Below are 19,707 nucleotides of genomic sequence, written 5' to 3'. Positions count from 1 at the left end.
GAAAAAGGAGGCCTAAGAAACACATTACTTATATACATATTATTTGTATGGAACTCATCTTTTGAACATGTAGATGGAGAAATCAATGATAAGGATGTTATCATGATTAACCTCCTCATAATGTAGTGCAAAATTACACAGGAATCGTTACAAGGGGAGAGGAACAATGCAGAGGGTACTACAGGGAAGATCTTTACATATACAAACAGAAAGAAGAAACCCTAAAGTATAAAAAAGAGTTTATATATGATTTGATAACTCTGCAAATAATAATAAAACTCACATATATGTAATAGATTCACAAATATTTACTATGGATATTTGCAATATTGCGATGTTCAGTTTAAGTGAAGGTTCTCACAAATACTTTTGCAAATTCATGAAGCATATGCGAATAAGTAGGATGTTTGCGATTTTAGTGGTTTTAATGTAATTGGATGTGCACAAATATTACACAAATATATTTATGCAAATTTATGAAGTATATGCGAATACATAAAATATTTATGATTTTAGTGGTTTCAGTTTCATCGAATGTTCACAAATAAATTTATATGAGTTCATGAGGTTTGCATAAGAAAACATATGATTCTGGATTTAAGTTGGACTTTGCACTAGCCGACGAGCGGTACAATTTTATCATAATATCCAATCAATTTGCAATTACGAAGGGTAAAAAGGTGCTAATAAGTTTGGGTATTTGCGATTTTGGACATCGGGAGAATAGTAAAAGTTGTAGTGTTTTTAGAAAAACATATAAAATTAGTTGTACATTGCGGTCATTTTTTGATAAATATATGATGTTGCATTTTAGATGTTAAAATTAGTTAAGTATGAATTATATTTAGCAAAATTTGTTTTTTATAGTCTTTATGATTGATTTAGGATCTTAGGTTATTTGATTTTTATGGTATAAAATCATAATATATGAGTTTGTTATAGTTTTTTAATAAATTAAAAGAAAAACCTTGACTCATCCGAGTCACCAAGTTGCAAATGGGTGATCCAATACTGAGTTCTAAGAAAGCCAACCATGGTCAGTAGGTGGGGCGGCCCACATAATTAAGAAGTCCAGGGTGGGATGTTCCCCTCCCCCTCTCAAGCATTCCTAGATCTTCTAGGAAGGTTAGATAGTAGAGTCTTGTTAGGTTTTCTCACATTAATTAATTATGACTTTTATTCTTGTGTGGAGTCATGATAGAGGAAGGACTCTAGAAGCCTCACTCTAGTCAAGTTTTGTTTCATAGTACGTCTCTCATGTGGATTGTGAAAATCATGGTTGGATTAGGATTGTACTCTAGGCCTTTAGCTATAAATAGAGGTATGAAGAACCATATTTTAATTATGAATACGATTGATTAACTCTCTCTCTCTCTCTCTCTCTCTCTCTCTCTCTCTCTCTCTCTCTCTCTCTCTCTCTCTCTTACTACAAACCTTTTAATACCCCCTAATCCCTAAGCACATCCTTAGCCGTGTCCTTAAATCCTTTTGGAACCCCAAAAACCAAATGTGCACCTTGCCAATTCGAGTAGATGAGTAGTTTGACTCGTTCACCTTCACTAGCCTGACCTTCTGCACCTATATCAAACCCTAACACACGTCCCTAGGTAACTTAAAAATCCCCGAATCAAGTTCTTTCAGATCTTGACTGAAATCATTACCTGAATCTCTTATTGAACCCAAATCGCATTTACCCGGCTAGCCGATTGACACAGTCTAACCATATATCTCCTAACCCGCTATGATAAGAAACCTTAAACTACTTTTTTACCATGTCAATCTGGGTTCATATCCTCATACACCAGCCACACGCCCCAAGGCCTAGGAATCACTCGCTTTCGTCGGACTCCAACTGCAATACTCATCCATATCAAATTCGGACCTACCTTCAGGTCCTTCACAACCATCTACATCGAAGATTCGGGCCGATGCAACATTATTACTGCCATTAAAAATTGGCATATTTTTTAAGTTGATGTCAACAATGCCTTCCCTCATGAAGACTTAGACAAAGAAGTATACATGAAAATGCCTCTGGGATTCTTTAGTTAGGGGGAGTGATGTGTCTGTCACCTGAACATGTTAATTTATAGACTTAAGCAATCATCAAAAAATTGGTTTTCTAAGTTGTCTACCTGTCTCAAGAAAATCATATACGTGCAATCAAAGGTCGATTATTCCTTATTTTACCAAATCAAGTCTAATAGTTGTGTGTTCTTATTAGTTCATGTCGATGACATAATCATTGCTGGAGATGATGTTGGCCATATTGAGAATATAAAAACAAATATCAATAGCAAATTTTGTCTCAAAGACCTTGGCCAACTTAAGTACCTTCTTCGCATTGAAGTGGCAAGGTCAACAGAAGGTATTCTTCTCTCTCAACAAAAGTAGACATTAGACATCTTGAATAACATTAGCTATCGTGGAGCACACCCCGTGAATTTTCTATGGAGAAACAATTGAGATTAAATAATCAAGATGGGAGATCTTTTAATTACAGGATGGTAGCCAATATCAACGTCTTATGTATCTATCAGTAGACCCACATTTTGAGCCAACCTCAAAAGCCCTACTTCGATGCAGTCCTAAGGCTATTGATGTATCTCAAATCCACCCCGGGGCAATGCATTTTAATATCATCTAGCAGCAAGATCCACATTAACGGCTTTTGTGATGCAGACTGGGCGACATGTGCCATTACCTACATCTAGATATTGTATTATGATGGGAGAATGCCCAATATCATGGAAAACAATGAAACAAACCACAGTGGCTAGATCCTCGGCAGAAACATAATATCAATCCGTGGCTATAGCCACATGTGAACTGACATGAATGAAATACTTGCTTCATGATTTTGGAATTGAGCATTCACAACCCTTGGTGTTTTTTTATGTCAATCAGGCTGCCATGCACATAGCAGCTAACCCAGTATTCCATGACCACACCAAGGATATAGAATCAATTGTCATGTCATTCAAGACAAAATTCAGAGTGGATTGATATGAACAAAATATGTTCATATATCCAACCAATGTGCTGACATTTTTACCAAAGCATTGGGAGACCAATTTGTTCAGTTAAAAAGCAAGTAGGGTGTGCTCAATCCACACACTCCAACTTGAGGGAGAGTATTAGAGTGTAAAATTATAATTTTATTATTTATTTACTTTACCTTTTACTGTATCTCATTCCCTATTAATGTACATGTTGGCTATATATATATATATATATATATATATATATATATATATATATATATATATAGAGAGAGAGAGAGAGAGAGAGAGAGAGAGAGGTAGCTGCCACAGTCCAAGAAACACAAAAAAGGAAAGAAAACAGGAATTTGTGCACTTTTGCCTCTATAGCACGGTTTTCTACTGCTACTAAAGGTCTCAGCGGAACTAGGACCTTTAGTGGCGGTTGGAAAAAGCGTTAAATACAATTTTACTAATGATGCCTTATGAGGGCATTTAGCGGCAGTTTCTACCACCTCTTAAGTGCAAAAGTGAGCAAATTCACATTTTTGCCTTTTTTTGCACTTTTTGGGTGCTGGACGGCCAGCACGATTATACTGTAGCTGCACACCTAAGGGTTGCACAGCTCTCTCTCTCTCTCTCTCTCTCTCTCTCTCTCTATATATATATATATATATATATATCACTCTTGATTAGGATGGTGATCTTAATCAGCTAGATTTAAAGTGGACGGTCAGGCTGTTTCCTTTTCATGTTGTAAATTCTTGTATTTGTACTCTCTTGTATCCTGGAATCAAGTATTCTCTCATCTTCTTGCTCTTGCCATTTTACAGGTTTAACTTGTTCACTAACATCGTGTGCAATCAACTTGGTGGAGACACTTGCAAACCTGACTCTTATGATGCCAGTTTCTCCATATCGTGTTGTTTCTTTGTGAAAATGTGTCTAAGCATGTTGGTCAATCAAATATGGAGCCATCACACCAACTCGACAAAGTTTAGCAGGTTGAGGCATGACTCATGCAATTAACTAGCATGCAAAAATATAGTTTCATACATGACTTTTATTATTAAGACATACTTCGAGTACACTTTGCATGCAGGAGAAAGTAAGATGTTGGTGGATTAGGTGCAATCACATTGCACACTTTAGCAATGCGCTGCACCTGATCCACCCTCCATCTTTGGTGGATATGGTGCAGCGCCGCACACTAAAGTACGTGCAATGTGATTGCACCTGATTTGCTGTCAGGGTGCCCACTGGTAGCTCAACAAGGCGTCCGATACAGCAGGTCTCCCAACCCAACACCAGTTTTCTCATTTAACTGGATTCATGCAAATATGCAGAGTTCTATTCTTGGTTCAATCAATAGGGTGTAAGCAGTTCAGTTGGTTTTTCGCAAAGTCACAGGTCTCATTCCTAGGAAAATATCTGCAAGGGAAAATCTCGCTATAATTTTGCAAAGTGAGTTTTCTCAAGAAAATCTTGAGAAAATATCGGTGCATATAAATACATAAAATATATGAAAAATATAGAAAACCTAAATAATGTGAAAACTCTTAAAAATGTTTTTATTGTTCTATTTTGAAAAATGTGATATTTTCAAAACAGGCAATATTTTGATAATACCAAGTTTTTTTTGGTATAATATCATGATTTGAAAATGTTGGGATAAAATCATGATATTTTCAAATTATCCACAATATTTGTGACAATGGTTTTTGCAGGATTTGACAGGACATTTTGGACCCTTAACTAGATTTGGGCCTAAACCAAGCGGCACTTTGCATGTGTGGACTTGGGTCCCATTGACCAGTGACCCACAGTAGGCCTGCTCCAGTCTCATTTTGTTGAATCCAACCTATCTATGGCCAAACTTGTTCTAAAGTGAAATTGCATAGTTATCAGAACGTTGACATGCATAGTTAGCCCATCTATAAATGTTGTCAATCCATATAAATTGCAATGATGATCATGGTGGTGGTGAAGATGATGATTTCTGATGGCATGCTGATTTAATGATGATGGCATGAATGAGGGTGCCAGCCATATTGGGTTTGTGTCCTTGGTGGCATCGACACATACGGTTATTATTTTAATTTTTTAAAATAAAAATATGTTTTGTAATATTAAAATATAAAAAAATTTATTTACTAATTAAAAAATTCTGTATCTTTGTGTCCTATTTTTTTTTCTTTTAAAATTTCAAACTTACGAATCGAATCGTGTCATGTCTCGAGCGGATTTGTGACATAGCAAGAAAGTAAGAAAGTCAAGACATGCATAATGATAATGATGAGAGGAATCAGTAATGGATACCATTGATCAGATGATGATGAAAGTGATGACTTGCGACAGGCTTTGAGATTAATGATCGATGTTTATCATCCGGGCACATGTATCATGCATGATCATAATGAAGGATCTGGCAATATGTTATTCAATCAATACACGCATGACGCATGCATCCGTGCTTTGTATGCGATGATGTAATAACCTATGGGCATGAAAAACGTGAAAAAACATGGATTAAACTAAAGCATGATAAATGTACAGTTGCAGCATCATGAAAGAAAAGATAGTGTAAATAGACAACACAATGCATGCAAAAGGGTTCTCAGTCTGCCGCCAATCACTAAATAATGCAGAGATCCATATGGGGGCAATCTGCCATTAATATTTATGACTACCCATCATCACCCTTAAACTGGAAAAGAAAAAAGGAAAGTCTGAATTACAAAAAAAAAATAAGATTGCTTTATGCCTCTTCTTGCAGTTGCAGACGTATGGGACAGAATCACACAGATGACGATATTTTTCCTCGGCAATTCCTCGGGCCGATTATTTTGTGGTTACCAAGTAATTATTCTCCAATTTTCACCTATCGTTCTCTTACAGTTACGATCGAGCAACAAACCCGAAAAATACTAGTAGTTAGAAGTCTAAAATGATCACAAGAAAAGATTCCAGCTTTTAGACTTTCTCTCTCTCTCTCTCTCTCTCTCTCTGCTGACGATAGCACGCTGTACGTCGAATCCTAAAAGTTATTATGGGTGGAAGACTTGTGCATACTAATAAAATAATTTTAAAATAGATCAAAATAACATAAAAAATGATCGACATTGGTCTTAGACAAGATTAAATTACAAGTCGGGCCTTATGAATAAGACTCGGATTTTCCATACTTCTTCTAAATATAATTATTTCTCTTTTATTTGTTAAAAATATATTACAGCAGTAAAACAATTATTATTATTATTATTATTATTATTATTATTATTATCATTATTATGTTGTTGTTGATGATGATTATAATATTTTTGTGTTGGAATATTGGAATATAATAAGAAATTTGAAGAATAGGAAAAAGAAAATTTTCAAAAAAAAAAAGTTTTAGTTGTTTACCCGCAAATAAATAACACAAACAGAAACTTTACTCAGCAAGTATTAGACAAGATTTTGGTAACTTGCACCTTCTTCGTCATTTACCAAGCACAAGCTATGTTACTGTCATATTTTAAGGTTTGTTTTTATTTATCTGGTTTTAATAGTTTGAATTAACTTGTTACGTTAAGTATTTCTCATCCTTTTTATTTGTCACAGACAAGCTGTGAGGAATATCGTACCCCGTGTGATTCGAACCCGACCCTTCTCAGTTGTGTTAGTGCAAGTTAACCATCCAGCTATCTCATTCGGCCCCTGGTACTTTTCATCTTAGAATTTAAGTTATTACTATGATTATCTAAATTTTTTGACACCAAATGAGATTGCTCGTCGGAAAATGGCAAGGAAGTTTGACGACTAACCATCGAAAAAAAAAATTTGCGATGGGTTTCCGGCAATTTACCCCCCAGATACGTTAAAGGTAAATCGTGATCGCCTCGCCCAATAGATGGGCGGTTGTACAAAGAGGTGGAAGTGACTGCTGTTGGGGGACCATTTCTTTTGGCTTAATTGGTTCTGCAAAAGAAAGGACGTGCTCTCTCTCTCTCTCTCTCTCTCTCTCTCTCTGATGGTTTAATGGAAGGCAGAAAACGCAAAAAATTAGGCTTTTTCTTAAAACACAAGAAAGAAAGGTCCCAAAAAGCTAGTAGAAGCAATACCAACTTAAGTAAAGGCTGCAATAAATGGACCAGGGACGTACTGGATATCTGTTTCGCGATAGAGATGAATCTCAAAGTTGCTTCTTTCCTTCCAACGTCAATCCTTTTTTAGCTTTTGCAAGTTGGCAAGGAGAGAGAGAGAGAGAGAGAGGGCACCAATCAATCCTCATCACACAGCATTCGCATGCATATATCACCACCCCTTTGCTCAAGCATGCTTTTAAGTTGGAAGCCATGAAGAGATAACCCTCAAGCCCTACCTCAAAAATTGCGGCACGCTCAGTCAAAAAGATGAGAGGAAAAAGCAGAAAAGTGGAAGTAGTAACGGAACAAAAAAACAAAAAAAACCACCACCTTTTTTTTCTTTTGGAGGTGGGTGGATGGGGTATCATATTTTTTATTTATACAGTGGCTCAAGTTATTTGAATGTAAAAAGGATTTATTTAGTTGGCACGCTGAGCTGCACATGTTCAATCCCTTTAGATAATCACAAGCAAGAGAGAATTGGTTTGGAGGTTCAATGGCTGTCAAATGTGAACATAGGTTGGTTTAGTTGGACCCTTCAAAAATTGTACCTCTCTCTCTCTCTCTTGGAAACCCTCTTTTTCTCTCACCAAAACTCTCTCTCTTGATAGAATATGTCATTTTCTCTTGAAATCTCAAGCTGGAACAACTAGTCAAGTGGAAGGGACTCAAAGAGGGGTGAAGAGTGTATTATCTCATTTCTCTTTATACGCAGTTGGATGGGGGAGTCTAAAGAGTTATGGAATCTGAAGAGATGTTTACTGCACCCATCGTTTTCTTAAAATTGGAGGCAGGAGCTGTAAAGGATTTTGGTATGAATATAAAGTCACGTATCCGTTTCCTTTTATCTGAAGGATGGTATTGAATTAATTCATCATCATCATCAAGCCTTATCTCAACTATATAGTGTCGGCTTTACAAGTCATATTTCTTTATTTTTGTCTATCTAAAGTTAAAACTTAGGCCACTTTACAATCTACAGTATTGAATTAATTGTGTTGTTTTAAGAAAACTATAAGAAATCGAGATTCAAGGCTAAATTGGATTGTGACCATGGTAATGAGCTATCCACTACAAAGAACAAAGTCAATAGACTCTTTAACAATGACAAAAAAAGTCATCGTTATTAACTTAGCAACAATAACAAATTTAGATATCCCTGTGAATGCCTTGACCCCACACAAACGTCGCCATTAAAGACATATCTATCATGGTGCCTTTATGTATCATCGTTATCGGTATGTTTATAACTGCAACATTATATAGCCATTAAATATGTCGGCGTTGTAATAAGAGAAGAACAAAGGATGAACCAAATTCAACGCGAGTGAGAAAGAGAGGAACAGAAGTGACTCCTTCAGTAACTGGAGTGAGAGAGAATACCAGAAGCGAAAAAGAGAAGAAACTAAGAAACTCAAAGAGCAGATACAAATCTTCATAGATTCTCTCAATCATAACTTCGCATCCTAGATCTCTCTTATTTTCTTATAGATAGGACCACCAGATGCCTAATTGTTGGATAAACGTGTCATAGTTTTTTATGTCATGTTATATTTTAAGGACATGTGTCTGTTTATATCTTTTTCTTTTTTTGTATGCATTAATTTTTATCATAATGAGATGTTGTAGTTAGTATGAAAATGATTATATATATGTATATATAAACTGATTTTAAATATATAAACTGGTATATATATATATATATTGAATTGAGTTGATATACTCCTTAAATAAAAAAAAATGTTTTGTTAATGTTGTCTTTATACTTTTTCAGATTCTCACAAAAGTGCACAAAAAGGCGAAAGCATTATCGAGTCTTCAATCATAATGTGATGAAAATATTTGCAAGTTATCACACTGAATTCTCATACTGTTGTCATCATCATTAACATTGTCATAATTATTTTATTCTATAATTTTTTTTAATTATAAGATTGTACTCATTTTTTAAGTGTGTTTGTTGCAGGTTTGAAGATGATATAGGGGAGGGGGTTGGAGATGATGTATGTTTGTTTTTTGAAGTGTATTTATTTTTTGAAGTATATGTTTATATTTGAATGTATGTTTGAAGTTGAATATTTGAGGGGGGTTAGCGATGATGAAAGTTTGAGGAGGTTGGATAAGTGTATATTTATATTTGAATGTATATTTCAGGCTATATAAACACTAGTGTATGTTTATATTTGAATTGATGTTTGAAGTGTATGTTTATATTTGAATAGATGTATATTTGAGGATGTTTGAAGTGTACATTTGAATTGTATTTGCCATTTTGTTTAATATAATATAAAAAATGTAAAACTAATTTAAAATTTTATTTTTATAGGTTTAAGGCCTATAACGGTGACATTTTTGTGTCGTCGTTGTCGGCCTTAACCCTATGTCGCGGTTATAACCTATAACGGTGACTTAATTGTCTTCTTTATAACCTATAATGGCGACTTACTTCTCACTATTATCGACTATAACGATGAGTTAATTATTTCCGTTATAGGCTATAAAGGTGACACCAAAATATCGTTGTTATAGGTATGGTTCGCCGCTATTGGTGCTTTCGGTTCTGATGAGATTCTTTGCCGGTGTTGGATCACACATTAATGACAACCTATAAATCTTGCCATTGTTACTCAATTGAGACCAAAAATTGATGGACATTTTTTGTCGCCGTTATAGTCCTATAGCGGTGATAAATAAGGCAATAGTGGCAAGAAAAATCACCACTATTGACCCTCATCCTTGTGGTAATCTTTTGGTTGCAGCATACCTAAAACCATGAAGGGATTTTAATATAAGTGTCATCTTGAGGAGATCACCTCTTCCTCCTTTCCAATTTCTCTGCATAAAATAGAAAAGGAAATATTAGGATATCTCCTTCTGTATTGAATTTGAATGCATTAAGTGATATAAAAGCAGACCTACCACCTATTAATAAATCGGGATTCTGAAGTTTTATGGGGATTCCCTTGTCTGGTCAGCTCCCAAGGATAAGTCACATGAAGAAATAACAAGGGAGTTTTGGGACACTGGAAGATTTCTTTGAACTTGAAAGGGGCCTGTGAATCATACATTATCAGATTCTACTACTTTTCACTGGTTCTGCCATGAAATCAATGAACTGAAAACTTTTATCCTTGGATACTAGCTGGTCATTTCTTCTGTCCATTGGTTCTTGTTTCATTTTTTTTTCTGATAGTTCAAGCGACGGTTGATTTGAAGATAGATTGATTGAGAGATTTCAGCCTCTTTTGACGCACATTTTAGTTTAGGAAACTTCTCAGCCCTATGAAGCTATGGAACATAAGAGTGGTTCTTTCTATATGGATGGAGAATTTAATGAAGCCATAGGCTGGTCCCTGTGAGATTGATTTTCTTGTTTTGAAATTCTTCTGTTATAGGTGGCTTAAAATGCATCTACTTAAAGAAAGATTTAATGCTCTAAACTTGGGTTCCATTTTACCTCATTCATACTGGTTTTGGATCTTTGTCATGTCGGCAAGATGGTACAAAAGCTGGTATTATTACAAAACAAGGCAGTCATGAAGTTCACCAGATCACTCAATAAGCTATTAAGAATATCTGAATGTAACTTGGTTACTATTTAGAAAAAAAACACAATGCATTATTATAACCTATACCCAATATCACCAAAGTAATTTTCACAGTTGAATCATAAATGTATGAAGCAATTCTGGAGAATGGGAAAATAAACCTGTCCTGAACATTTGCAATGATATTGTTAATATCAAGTGCATTTTACAGGTATTAATAAAAAAAAAGTGGTGTGCAACTATGTTATAAGAAGAAGATGAGTGCTAAGGCTAGTCATATCGCTTTATAAAAGTTGTCACACCTACTAACGGTAGGGATCCTTAGTGCATCCTCTTGAGGTGCTGTGCACTAATGGCCTCATTCCATGAACTAAACCATATGTGATATTCCATTGCACAACAGTGACAACCAATCAACAGTTGCATATATTCCAATGGCGATTATCTCATAGTAAGAATTGATGCAAACAGAATCTTGGGTAAAAAAAAGACCAAGTGGACATTTAACCAAGAGAATTTCTTAGTTCAGACAGCAGAAACCTTTAAATAAAGGTGATGTAAAATTCATTAAGTTACTTGAATAGAAATTACATTTACAAAAGAAAGGTCTGGAAATTGAACTGGTGACGTCCTTCAACTTGATGGCCTTAAGCCGACTCACTTAGCCAGGTGTGCCGAGCCCTTATGGGCAGATATGCTAGTCTGCTTGACATTATTTGATAAAGTATAGGTGGAGCGACATGCCATGCCATGCCAATGAAAATTACCGCGATGACGTGATGATGACATAACACGGTGACTAGGCTTTTTCTCCTAGGCATCGATGTGTGCCATGTGCATTAAAATGCACCACACACTTCCTTTTCTTCTTTGAGCTCATATCTTGGATATCAAGCATTATTCTGACCTTTCTCAAATTCTATTTATAAAATAGAAAACTGTGAGTTACATTAGTATTTCTATTTCCTTTTTTCCTGCAGCAAATTCTGAAACTGTACGATGAACAGAAGGAAGAACAGAAAGAGTGCTCAACAACAATTTCGTTATCTATTCATCTCAACCATACAAGTAAGCACAAGTCAAGATTTTAGTATTCATATGCATGTTACTTTGAATTGATGTATTTCTTATGTGTCATTTCATCACTTATTATCGCCATAGTTTGAACATATAAAGGCGTTGGAGGATCTTCAGATTGAGAATTTCTAGGTTGCCCATTAATCTTGTATAGATTTATATATCTATCTTTGATGTCAAACTAGTAATGATTCCTCAATTGATGAATTTATCATACCTATGGGTACATATTTTACCAATTATACAAAAAAAATCATGATATTTGCTTTGAGATCTTACAGAAACTTTTAGATCTCATATTCTATACATGCACAGCATCCTATAACATATAGTGCTGATAGTCTAAGATAGGACTGAAAATCTTTGCGTTTGCTTAATTCAATTTCATTTCCATCTACAAAAAATTTAATATATTGGGTACATCTGTAACCAGATATCGGTGGAGTGGTAGTTGAAGAGAAAGAGATAGAGGGAAATATTTGATGATCCTTCTTAACAGCATAGAATAACAAAGAATTCCGATTGTTCTCCAAAGGAAAGCATTTGTTTTCTTGGATAGGATTGTTGCCCTAAACATCATGAGGGTAATAAGATGGTAAGGACTTTAGCAGAGAAAGATACACCCAGAAAGGAGGAAGGATGTGTTGAAGATGGCAAAAACACCAAAGGATCTTATAGCTTGAAGGCTTGGTCTGGGCTAAAGGACCCAAGAATTGTACGTGTTTCGCGTTCATTGGGAGGAAAAGACAGACATAGCAAAGTGAGGACAATAAGAGGCCTAAGAGACAGGCGTGTAAGGCTTTCTGTTTCAACTGCTATACAATTGTATGACCTTCAAGATAGGCTCGGTCTCAGTCAGCCCAGCAAGGTTGTTGATTGGCTGCTTGAATCTGCCCAACATGAAATTGATGAACTTCCCCCACTTCCAATTCCACAAGAAAATGATGTCAATAATTTCGCAGCATCCATTTCAAATGCAGATTTGGTTGATGAGAAGTACTCTGGAGTTCAATCTTCGAGTTTACTCTCAAACAGGCTGAGTGATGCTAGGCAAGGTGCAGTTACTATTGGAGTTGATGAGAAGAGCCTCACCAAACTTCAGTTTGGCAGCCCAGATATAGCTAATTTGAGGTCTGACCAACTTGATGCTGCAAAAGAAATCATCCATCAGAGAAGCAATTTAGGTAAAAGGTATGAACAAGGCAACCAATCTACTACTCAAGTTCATAACCCACAAATAATGGCTCACAACCCTTTTCATGTCTCCCACCAACCTTCCTACCCAAGCCTATTCATCAATGCACTCTCATACAATCCTTACATCCAAAGGGATCCAAATCCTTTTCTGTCACATTTAGGCACCCAAGTGCATTCAGTTCAATCTGAAGAAACCCATAGCAACAACAGAAGTCCTCTCGCCTCCTCATTGTCATTATCATCTGGATCACATCTCCTCCTTTACCAACCAATAGCAGGTCCATCATCCAACCCCTCATATGTGACAACCCCGTTGGAACTTGACTCGAGACAGTTTGTTCACCCCCAAATGCTGAACATGAATTCACAAAGCATACAACCAAGTTCTATTTCTTCACCCTTTGGCACCACTGGCCAGTCTCTCAGACCTTATGGCAATATAACTTCCAATCTTCACCATTACCAACATAGCAGTTCTCATTCTCCAGATGCATCAGAGAAAGGAAAGAATGTTTCAGCATGAGTGTGGCTGCAGGCCTCCTTCAAGTGATTCCTAAGGCAGTAGTCCTAGACCAACCTCTACTTTATCATGTTGGGATAGATGGCAGAAATAAAATAATACTCTGCCTACCCCAAAGATTTCGATATTATCTAAACAATAACACTGTGTGTTGGCTAAAACTTTATATGATATAGAGATGCAATTTGTATGGTATTTGTTGGAGCTTGAGACTCCTACTTTTGTTTACCTCTTGTAAAAGATTAATATCTTGTATCTGTTTGCTTTGTGGTTTTTGGAAAGATGGTCAGACTGAAATTTGTGCAACATGGAGACAAAATGTAGTTGATTGACCTTTTCCTCACACCAAATGTATTTTGCAGAAGCATAATTACTTTTGCTCAAGGATCATCATCATGTTCAATGGTACTAACCTTCATCAATACGCTAACTAGTTGTTTGGTCTTTTTCTCACACCAAATGTATTTTGCAGAAACATAACTACTTTTGCTTAAGGATCATCATCATCATCATGTTCAATGGTACTAACCTTCATCAATGAACTAATCTCTCTCTCTCTCTCTCTCTCTCTCTCTCTCTCTCTCTCTCTCTCTCTCTCTCTCTCTCTCTCTCTCTCTCTCTCGTGCGAGCCATATGCTTGCGAAAAAGCCTGTGAAGTTGTGCATGTGGTTATTAATTAGCTAGTCCTCCATCCTGTGTAAATTAAGATAAAAAGAAAAGGAAAATCAGAATACTTGAGATTATTTATATAAGGGGTTCTAATGCTGAAACCATTTTGCCTCAAATTATGAACAGGATGAATTCAACTTCAAGAAATATGTGAATATAATGGGTACTTGAGATGCTAGAGGTTGGCCTTCCACACAATGCCCATGATCGAAGATTGATTCTCCACATCTAACTTATCAAGTCCAAGTATTAAAACACCATTGTTTAAATCATTTGATCCAATCAGTAAAGCGCTAAAGCTTAAGTTTCATGAAAAATCAGTCATTTTCTGTGATATTCATATATGAACAATGCACTTTACAAGGCGATACCCTGATTACTAAAATTGTGGAGGACAAAACCAATCATGTGTGTGTGTAAGAATCCTACCCTACAAATGTCAGTCTGCCAAACCCCAACTTATCAATAAAAAATAACATGGTTTTTTCAGTATGAAATGGGTTTGAATAATGTGATTGGGACACGTAAGAAGGTTCTTCAAGGGTTTCAAAGAATCAATAGCCCACAATGTAGCAAAACTTCATGAATCAAAAAAATTTGCATTTACATCCGTAAAACATTTGATATGTAGAAAATAAAGCATGTTAAACACACACACACACACACACACACACACACACACACACACACACACACACAGATATCTCAGTTTCTAAGGCCCCTTAGATTCAACCAAATTCAATATGTTTTTTACTGTTGGTTTAACATGATGCCCTCTTCTCCATCTGCATTTGAGAGCAAAAAACAGCCATTATATCATGACATTGATTTTGAAACCAGTTTGCCAAAAAATGAATTTATAAAGCCAAGCTACGGATCTTTAAAAGTTGCTTCTCGCTAGAAATTGGAAAAATGATACGTCTCAAGAAACCCTTATGACCTTATCAAGTGTGAGCATGGTGTTGGAAACTTGCCAAATAAATGGATTTATAGGATATAATACACATATGTGGAGAGAGAGAGAGAGAGCATAATGAGGTCCCATGTATGAGTGAGAAACTAGATGCACGTAGCACTCGTATGACACATTCAATATCATAAATTTAATATTAGTAGCCTAATAGCTAGCTGTGGCAAATAATGCATGTTAAACACATCGTAGCTGGAGGGTAAATTTAGTGTTTGTCATATATATATATATATATATATATATATATATATATTGTTGCTAAAATAGAATGACACATCCCTTTAAGCAAAAACACACACACATGCGGGCATGCACAAATAGTAATGATAGTGTGCACCCAGTGTTCTTACACTCGTAGCAGAAACTATAATTTTTCATATTTTTTGAGCTAGGAATCATCGCCAAAGTGAGGAAAACCCTGGGTGGAGATCCGTGACTATCATGCCTTACGTGGCCCACCTCTGAAAGCTACTGATACACTTGTATGCATTTTTTTTTTTAAAGTGATGGTGGTTACTTCAGGTCTGATGGGAAATACGGCTCCAATGAAATGATAAGATTTTTGAAGGGAGGGCTACATCGGTACGCTTAGTTCAACTTACAGTGCAGAGGGAAGTCCTGCTGTGGGCTAACTTTTTTGAGTTCTTTTGTTGATTAAGCGCTACATATGTGATCTATCCATTGTTTATTACAAAATGCGTTTTGGATGATCTGAATGTGATGTGAATGACCTTTTAAAACAAAAAAAAATGAATATGATATGAATGCAGGTTTTTTTAAAGCTTAAAAATCAACGGCCTGCAATGCATATATATATATATATATATATATATATATATATATATATATATATATCGAGAGAGAGAGAGAGAGAGAGCTTTTAATCCTGGTCTGTAGCTGGGACCTGGAGTTGCATACGTTGAACTTTAGAAAGATGACATAGAGACCATACTACCAGTGGTCCAACAAGTTTGTGAGTTCCTGAGCTAAAAGGGCTCGTTTCATCCATGGAGGCAATGACCTAGTTTCCTCTTCTAATTGAAGTCCACTTGGATTAATTGTATGTCTACCTTCACTCCAGCTAGGTCTTATTGGATAAGCTGAGAGAGCATTGGCAAGCTTCAAGAGAGGGCTCTTAATTGGATCAGAGAACAAGGACCAAGTGCCTTTTCAAGGTGAAGCTGAAGCAGATAAGTAGCTGTCAAATAAAGTCTGAAACGTATATGAAGTACTGTAGGATGCGATAAAGGAAACATGTAAGAAGCAACATGGAACGTAAAATTATAATCGAATAGTAAATGCGATAGCTCCCCGGTGGGTGAGGGGACATCAAGGATTTTACTAACCGGAGGCCAGCCCATGTGCCGTCGGTGATGGATTTTTTTGTTCGAAATATCCAAACAAAAGTAAAAGATATTTAATAATGTAAGATAAAAGTGAGATTGAACTTATATCACAGGGATACTCCAACTTGCCCTCACATCGTGTGTACTTATATACTATTATTAATGAAAAAAATACAAAGAAATGGCATCTCTTATCCTTTTAGTTGTAATATTGTGACATAACGTAGAACTAAGAAGCAAATAGGAAGCAAGTTAGAAGCGATTGAATATCAAATGGTAGGAAATTGGGGAGCACATGAGAAAGGTTCTTCCCACTACATAGGGTGCTCCCCACACTACAAGAAATTCAACCTTTACTAGCACCAAAATCATGCAAGTAAAGGGTTTCACTGGCGCTATTGATACGTCTAAGTGTGACATAATAGGTCATGTCGGTATATCCTTTACTGGTGCGAAATGGTAGAGCCAGTAAACATTGTCTTTATTAGTGCTAAATTTGTGCCAATAAAAATCTCTTTAATGACGTAGAAATGGCACCAATAAAGAGATTTTTTGGCATTTTATTTAAAAAAAATAACATCTTTACTTGAAAAAAGTTCACGCCAGTAAAGGCCTCTTTTTTGGCACATTTTTTGCACAAGAAAATATCATTTAACTAGCCCGAAATTTGCATCAGTAAATATAACTCTTTTTGATACATTTGAACTCCAAAAAAGTGTTGTTTTCTAGCATGTATTTTGGGCTAGTAAAGTGATGTTTTCTGGCACGAAAAATGCTTCAAAAAAGTGGTCGCTACTAGCACAAAAATTTTTGCACCAGTAAAGATTTTTTTTTTTTCTGGTTATCAATTTGTTTATACATGCATTCATTCATAACATGCTCATACATACATTCAATAATATATACATGTTCATTTCTTCATGAACCTACTTATAAATTCAATAATGTATTCATGTTCATTCATTCATGAACTTGCTTATATATTCAATAATATATGCATGTCCATTCATTTATTCATTCGTTTATAAACTTTCTTATACATCCAATAATATATATGCGTTCATTCATAAACCTGCTTATACATTCAATAATATATACTTGTTCATTCATTCATTCATGAACCTACTTATACATTTAATAATATATACATGTTTGTTCATTCATTCATTCATAAACCTGCTTATACATTCATTGAATACAAAAATTGCTTATACATTCATTCATGAACTTGTTCATATATTCATACATTCATTTATTCTTTGGTTGATTCATGAACTTGCTTATACATTCATTGAATACAAAAAGTATTTATACATTCATTTATTTATGAATCAAATCATTCGTTGACTACAAAACTTGCTTACACATTCATTCTTTCATTCAATTATTCAAAATTCATACACATACTATTATATCTCTTTTTTTATCCCTCTATAACTACATCTTTAATAACTTCAATATTCACAATTAAAACCTCGCAGTAAATACAATATGCAAAGCATTCATACACACACTAATATATTTCTTCTTCCAACTCTCCATAACTCCAACATTCACAATTGAAACCCTACAAAAAATACAACATGAAAGTATTCATACAAACACTGCTATATCTTTTCATTTAGTCCTCTATAACTCTAATATTTATAATTGAAACCCTACAAGAAACACAACATGCAAAGCATTTATATATACACTACTATATTTCTTCCTTCAACCCTCCATAACTACATCTTTCATAACCTCAACATTCATAATTAAAGCTCTGCAAGAAACACAATATGCAAAGCATTCATACACACTACTACAACAAACAACAACAACTACGCCTTCATCCCAAAACAATTGGGGTCAGCGATATGAACCAAAAAAGAAATTCATTTTGGGTCTTCCACATGAATCCTTTTCCTCCAATCATTTCTATCCAACGCCATGTCCTCGGTGAGGTTCAAAGCATTCATATCCTTTCCTATCATCTCCATCCAAGTCTTCCTAGGCCTACCCCGACCTCTTTTAACTAATATATTTTCCCATTTCTCCAACCTTCTAACTGGAGCATCATTAGGCCTTCGCCGAATATGTCCAAACCACCGTAAACGATTCTCTCGCATCTTATTTTCAATGGGTGCAACACCTACCTTCTTACGTATCTCTTCGTTCCGAATCTTATCTTTTATTGTATTTCCACACATCCATCTAAGCATCCGCATCTCAGCTACACTCATTTTTTGAATATGATGTCTCTTGGCAGCCCAACATTCCGTACCATATAGTAAAGCGGGTCTAATAGTCGTCCTATAAAACTTTCCCTTCAACCGCAATGGCATTCTATGATCGCACAGCACTCCAGTAGCACTTTTCCATTTCATCCACCCAACCTTTATCCTATGATTTACATCTCCATCAATTTCTCCATACTTTTGAATGATGGATCCCAAATATTTGAAATAATCATTCACCGGTATATCTTGCTCACCAAGCTTCACTACACTCCCATCACTACTTCGTTGCTTACTAAACCGACATTCCATATATTCAGTCTTACTCTTACTCAACTTAAAACCTCTAGCTTCCAATGTCTGTCTCCATAATTCTAACTTAGCATTAACCCCAGCTCTAGACTCATCAATCAAAACAATATCATCAGCAAACAACATACACCACGGTACATTTTCTTGAATTGATCTCGTAAGCTCATCCATCACTATCGCAAATAGGAAAGGGCTTAAAGCAGATCCTTGATGTAACCCAACCGTTATCGGAAAATTGGTTGTCACCCCTCCACAAGTGCGGACATTGGTTACTACTCCTTCATACATATCTTTAATTATACTAATGTACTTGAGAGAAACACCTTTCTTCATCATTGTCCACCAGAGAACGTCCCTAGGTACTCTATCGTATGCCTTCTCTAAATCAATAAAAACCATATGCAAATCTTTGTTCCTCTCTCTATATCTTTCAATAAGTTGTCTAAGAAGATGTATAGCTTCCATAGTTGATCTTCCAGGCATAAAACCAAATTGATTCTCCGATATCATGACAACCTTCCTCAACCTAGACTCAATCACCCTCTCCCAAAGTTTCATAGTATGACTCATGAGTTTTATACCACGATAGTTTGTGCAATCTTGTATATCACCCTTATTCTTATATAAAGGCACCAAAGTACTCTTCCTCCACTCATTAGGCATCTTATTTGTTCGCCAAATCAAGTTAAAAAGATTTGTCAACCATTCTAAACCTTTCTCTCCCAAGCATTTCCAAGCCTC

At 35.6% G+C, this 19,707-nt stretch overlaps 1 protein-coding gene across 1 annotated transcript; it reads left to right on the top strand.

Moving 5' to 3' along the window:
- Window positions 1-11,528: 11,528 nt before the first annotated feature.
- LOC149818857 (uncharacterized) lies at window positions 11,529-13,837 on the top strand. The gene is made up of 2 exons (XM_089984957.1): window positions 11,529-11,724; window positions 12,167-13,837. Exon 2 carries the CDS (start codon window positions 12,326-12,328, stop codon window positions 13,451-13,453), a length of 1,128 nt encoding a protein of 375 aa, XP_089841083.1. The 5' UTR covers window positions 11,529-11,724; window positions 12,167-12,325; the 3' UTR covers window positions 13,454-13,837.
- Window positions 13,838-19,707: the final 5,870 nt, after the last annotated feature.

The sequence above is a fragment of the Nuphar pumila genome, chromosome 13 (assembly GCF_984573655.1).
Source record: "Nuphar pumila chromosome 13, dmNupPumi1.hap1.1, whole genome shotgun sequence".
In the NCBI taxonomy this organism is placed as follows: Eukaryota; Viridiplantae; Streptophyta; class Magnoliopsida; order Nymphaeales; family Nymphaeaceae; genus Nuphar; species Nuphar pumila.
The sequence above is the reverse complement of the archived record's forward strand: the minus strand, read 5'-3'. Positions and strand labels throughout refer to the sequence as shown.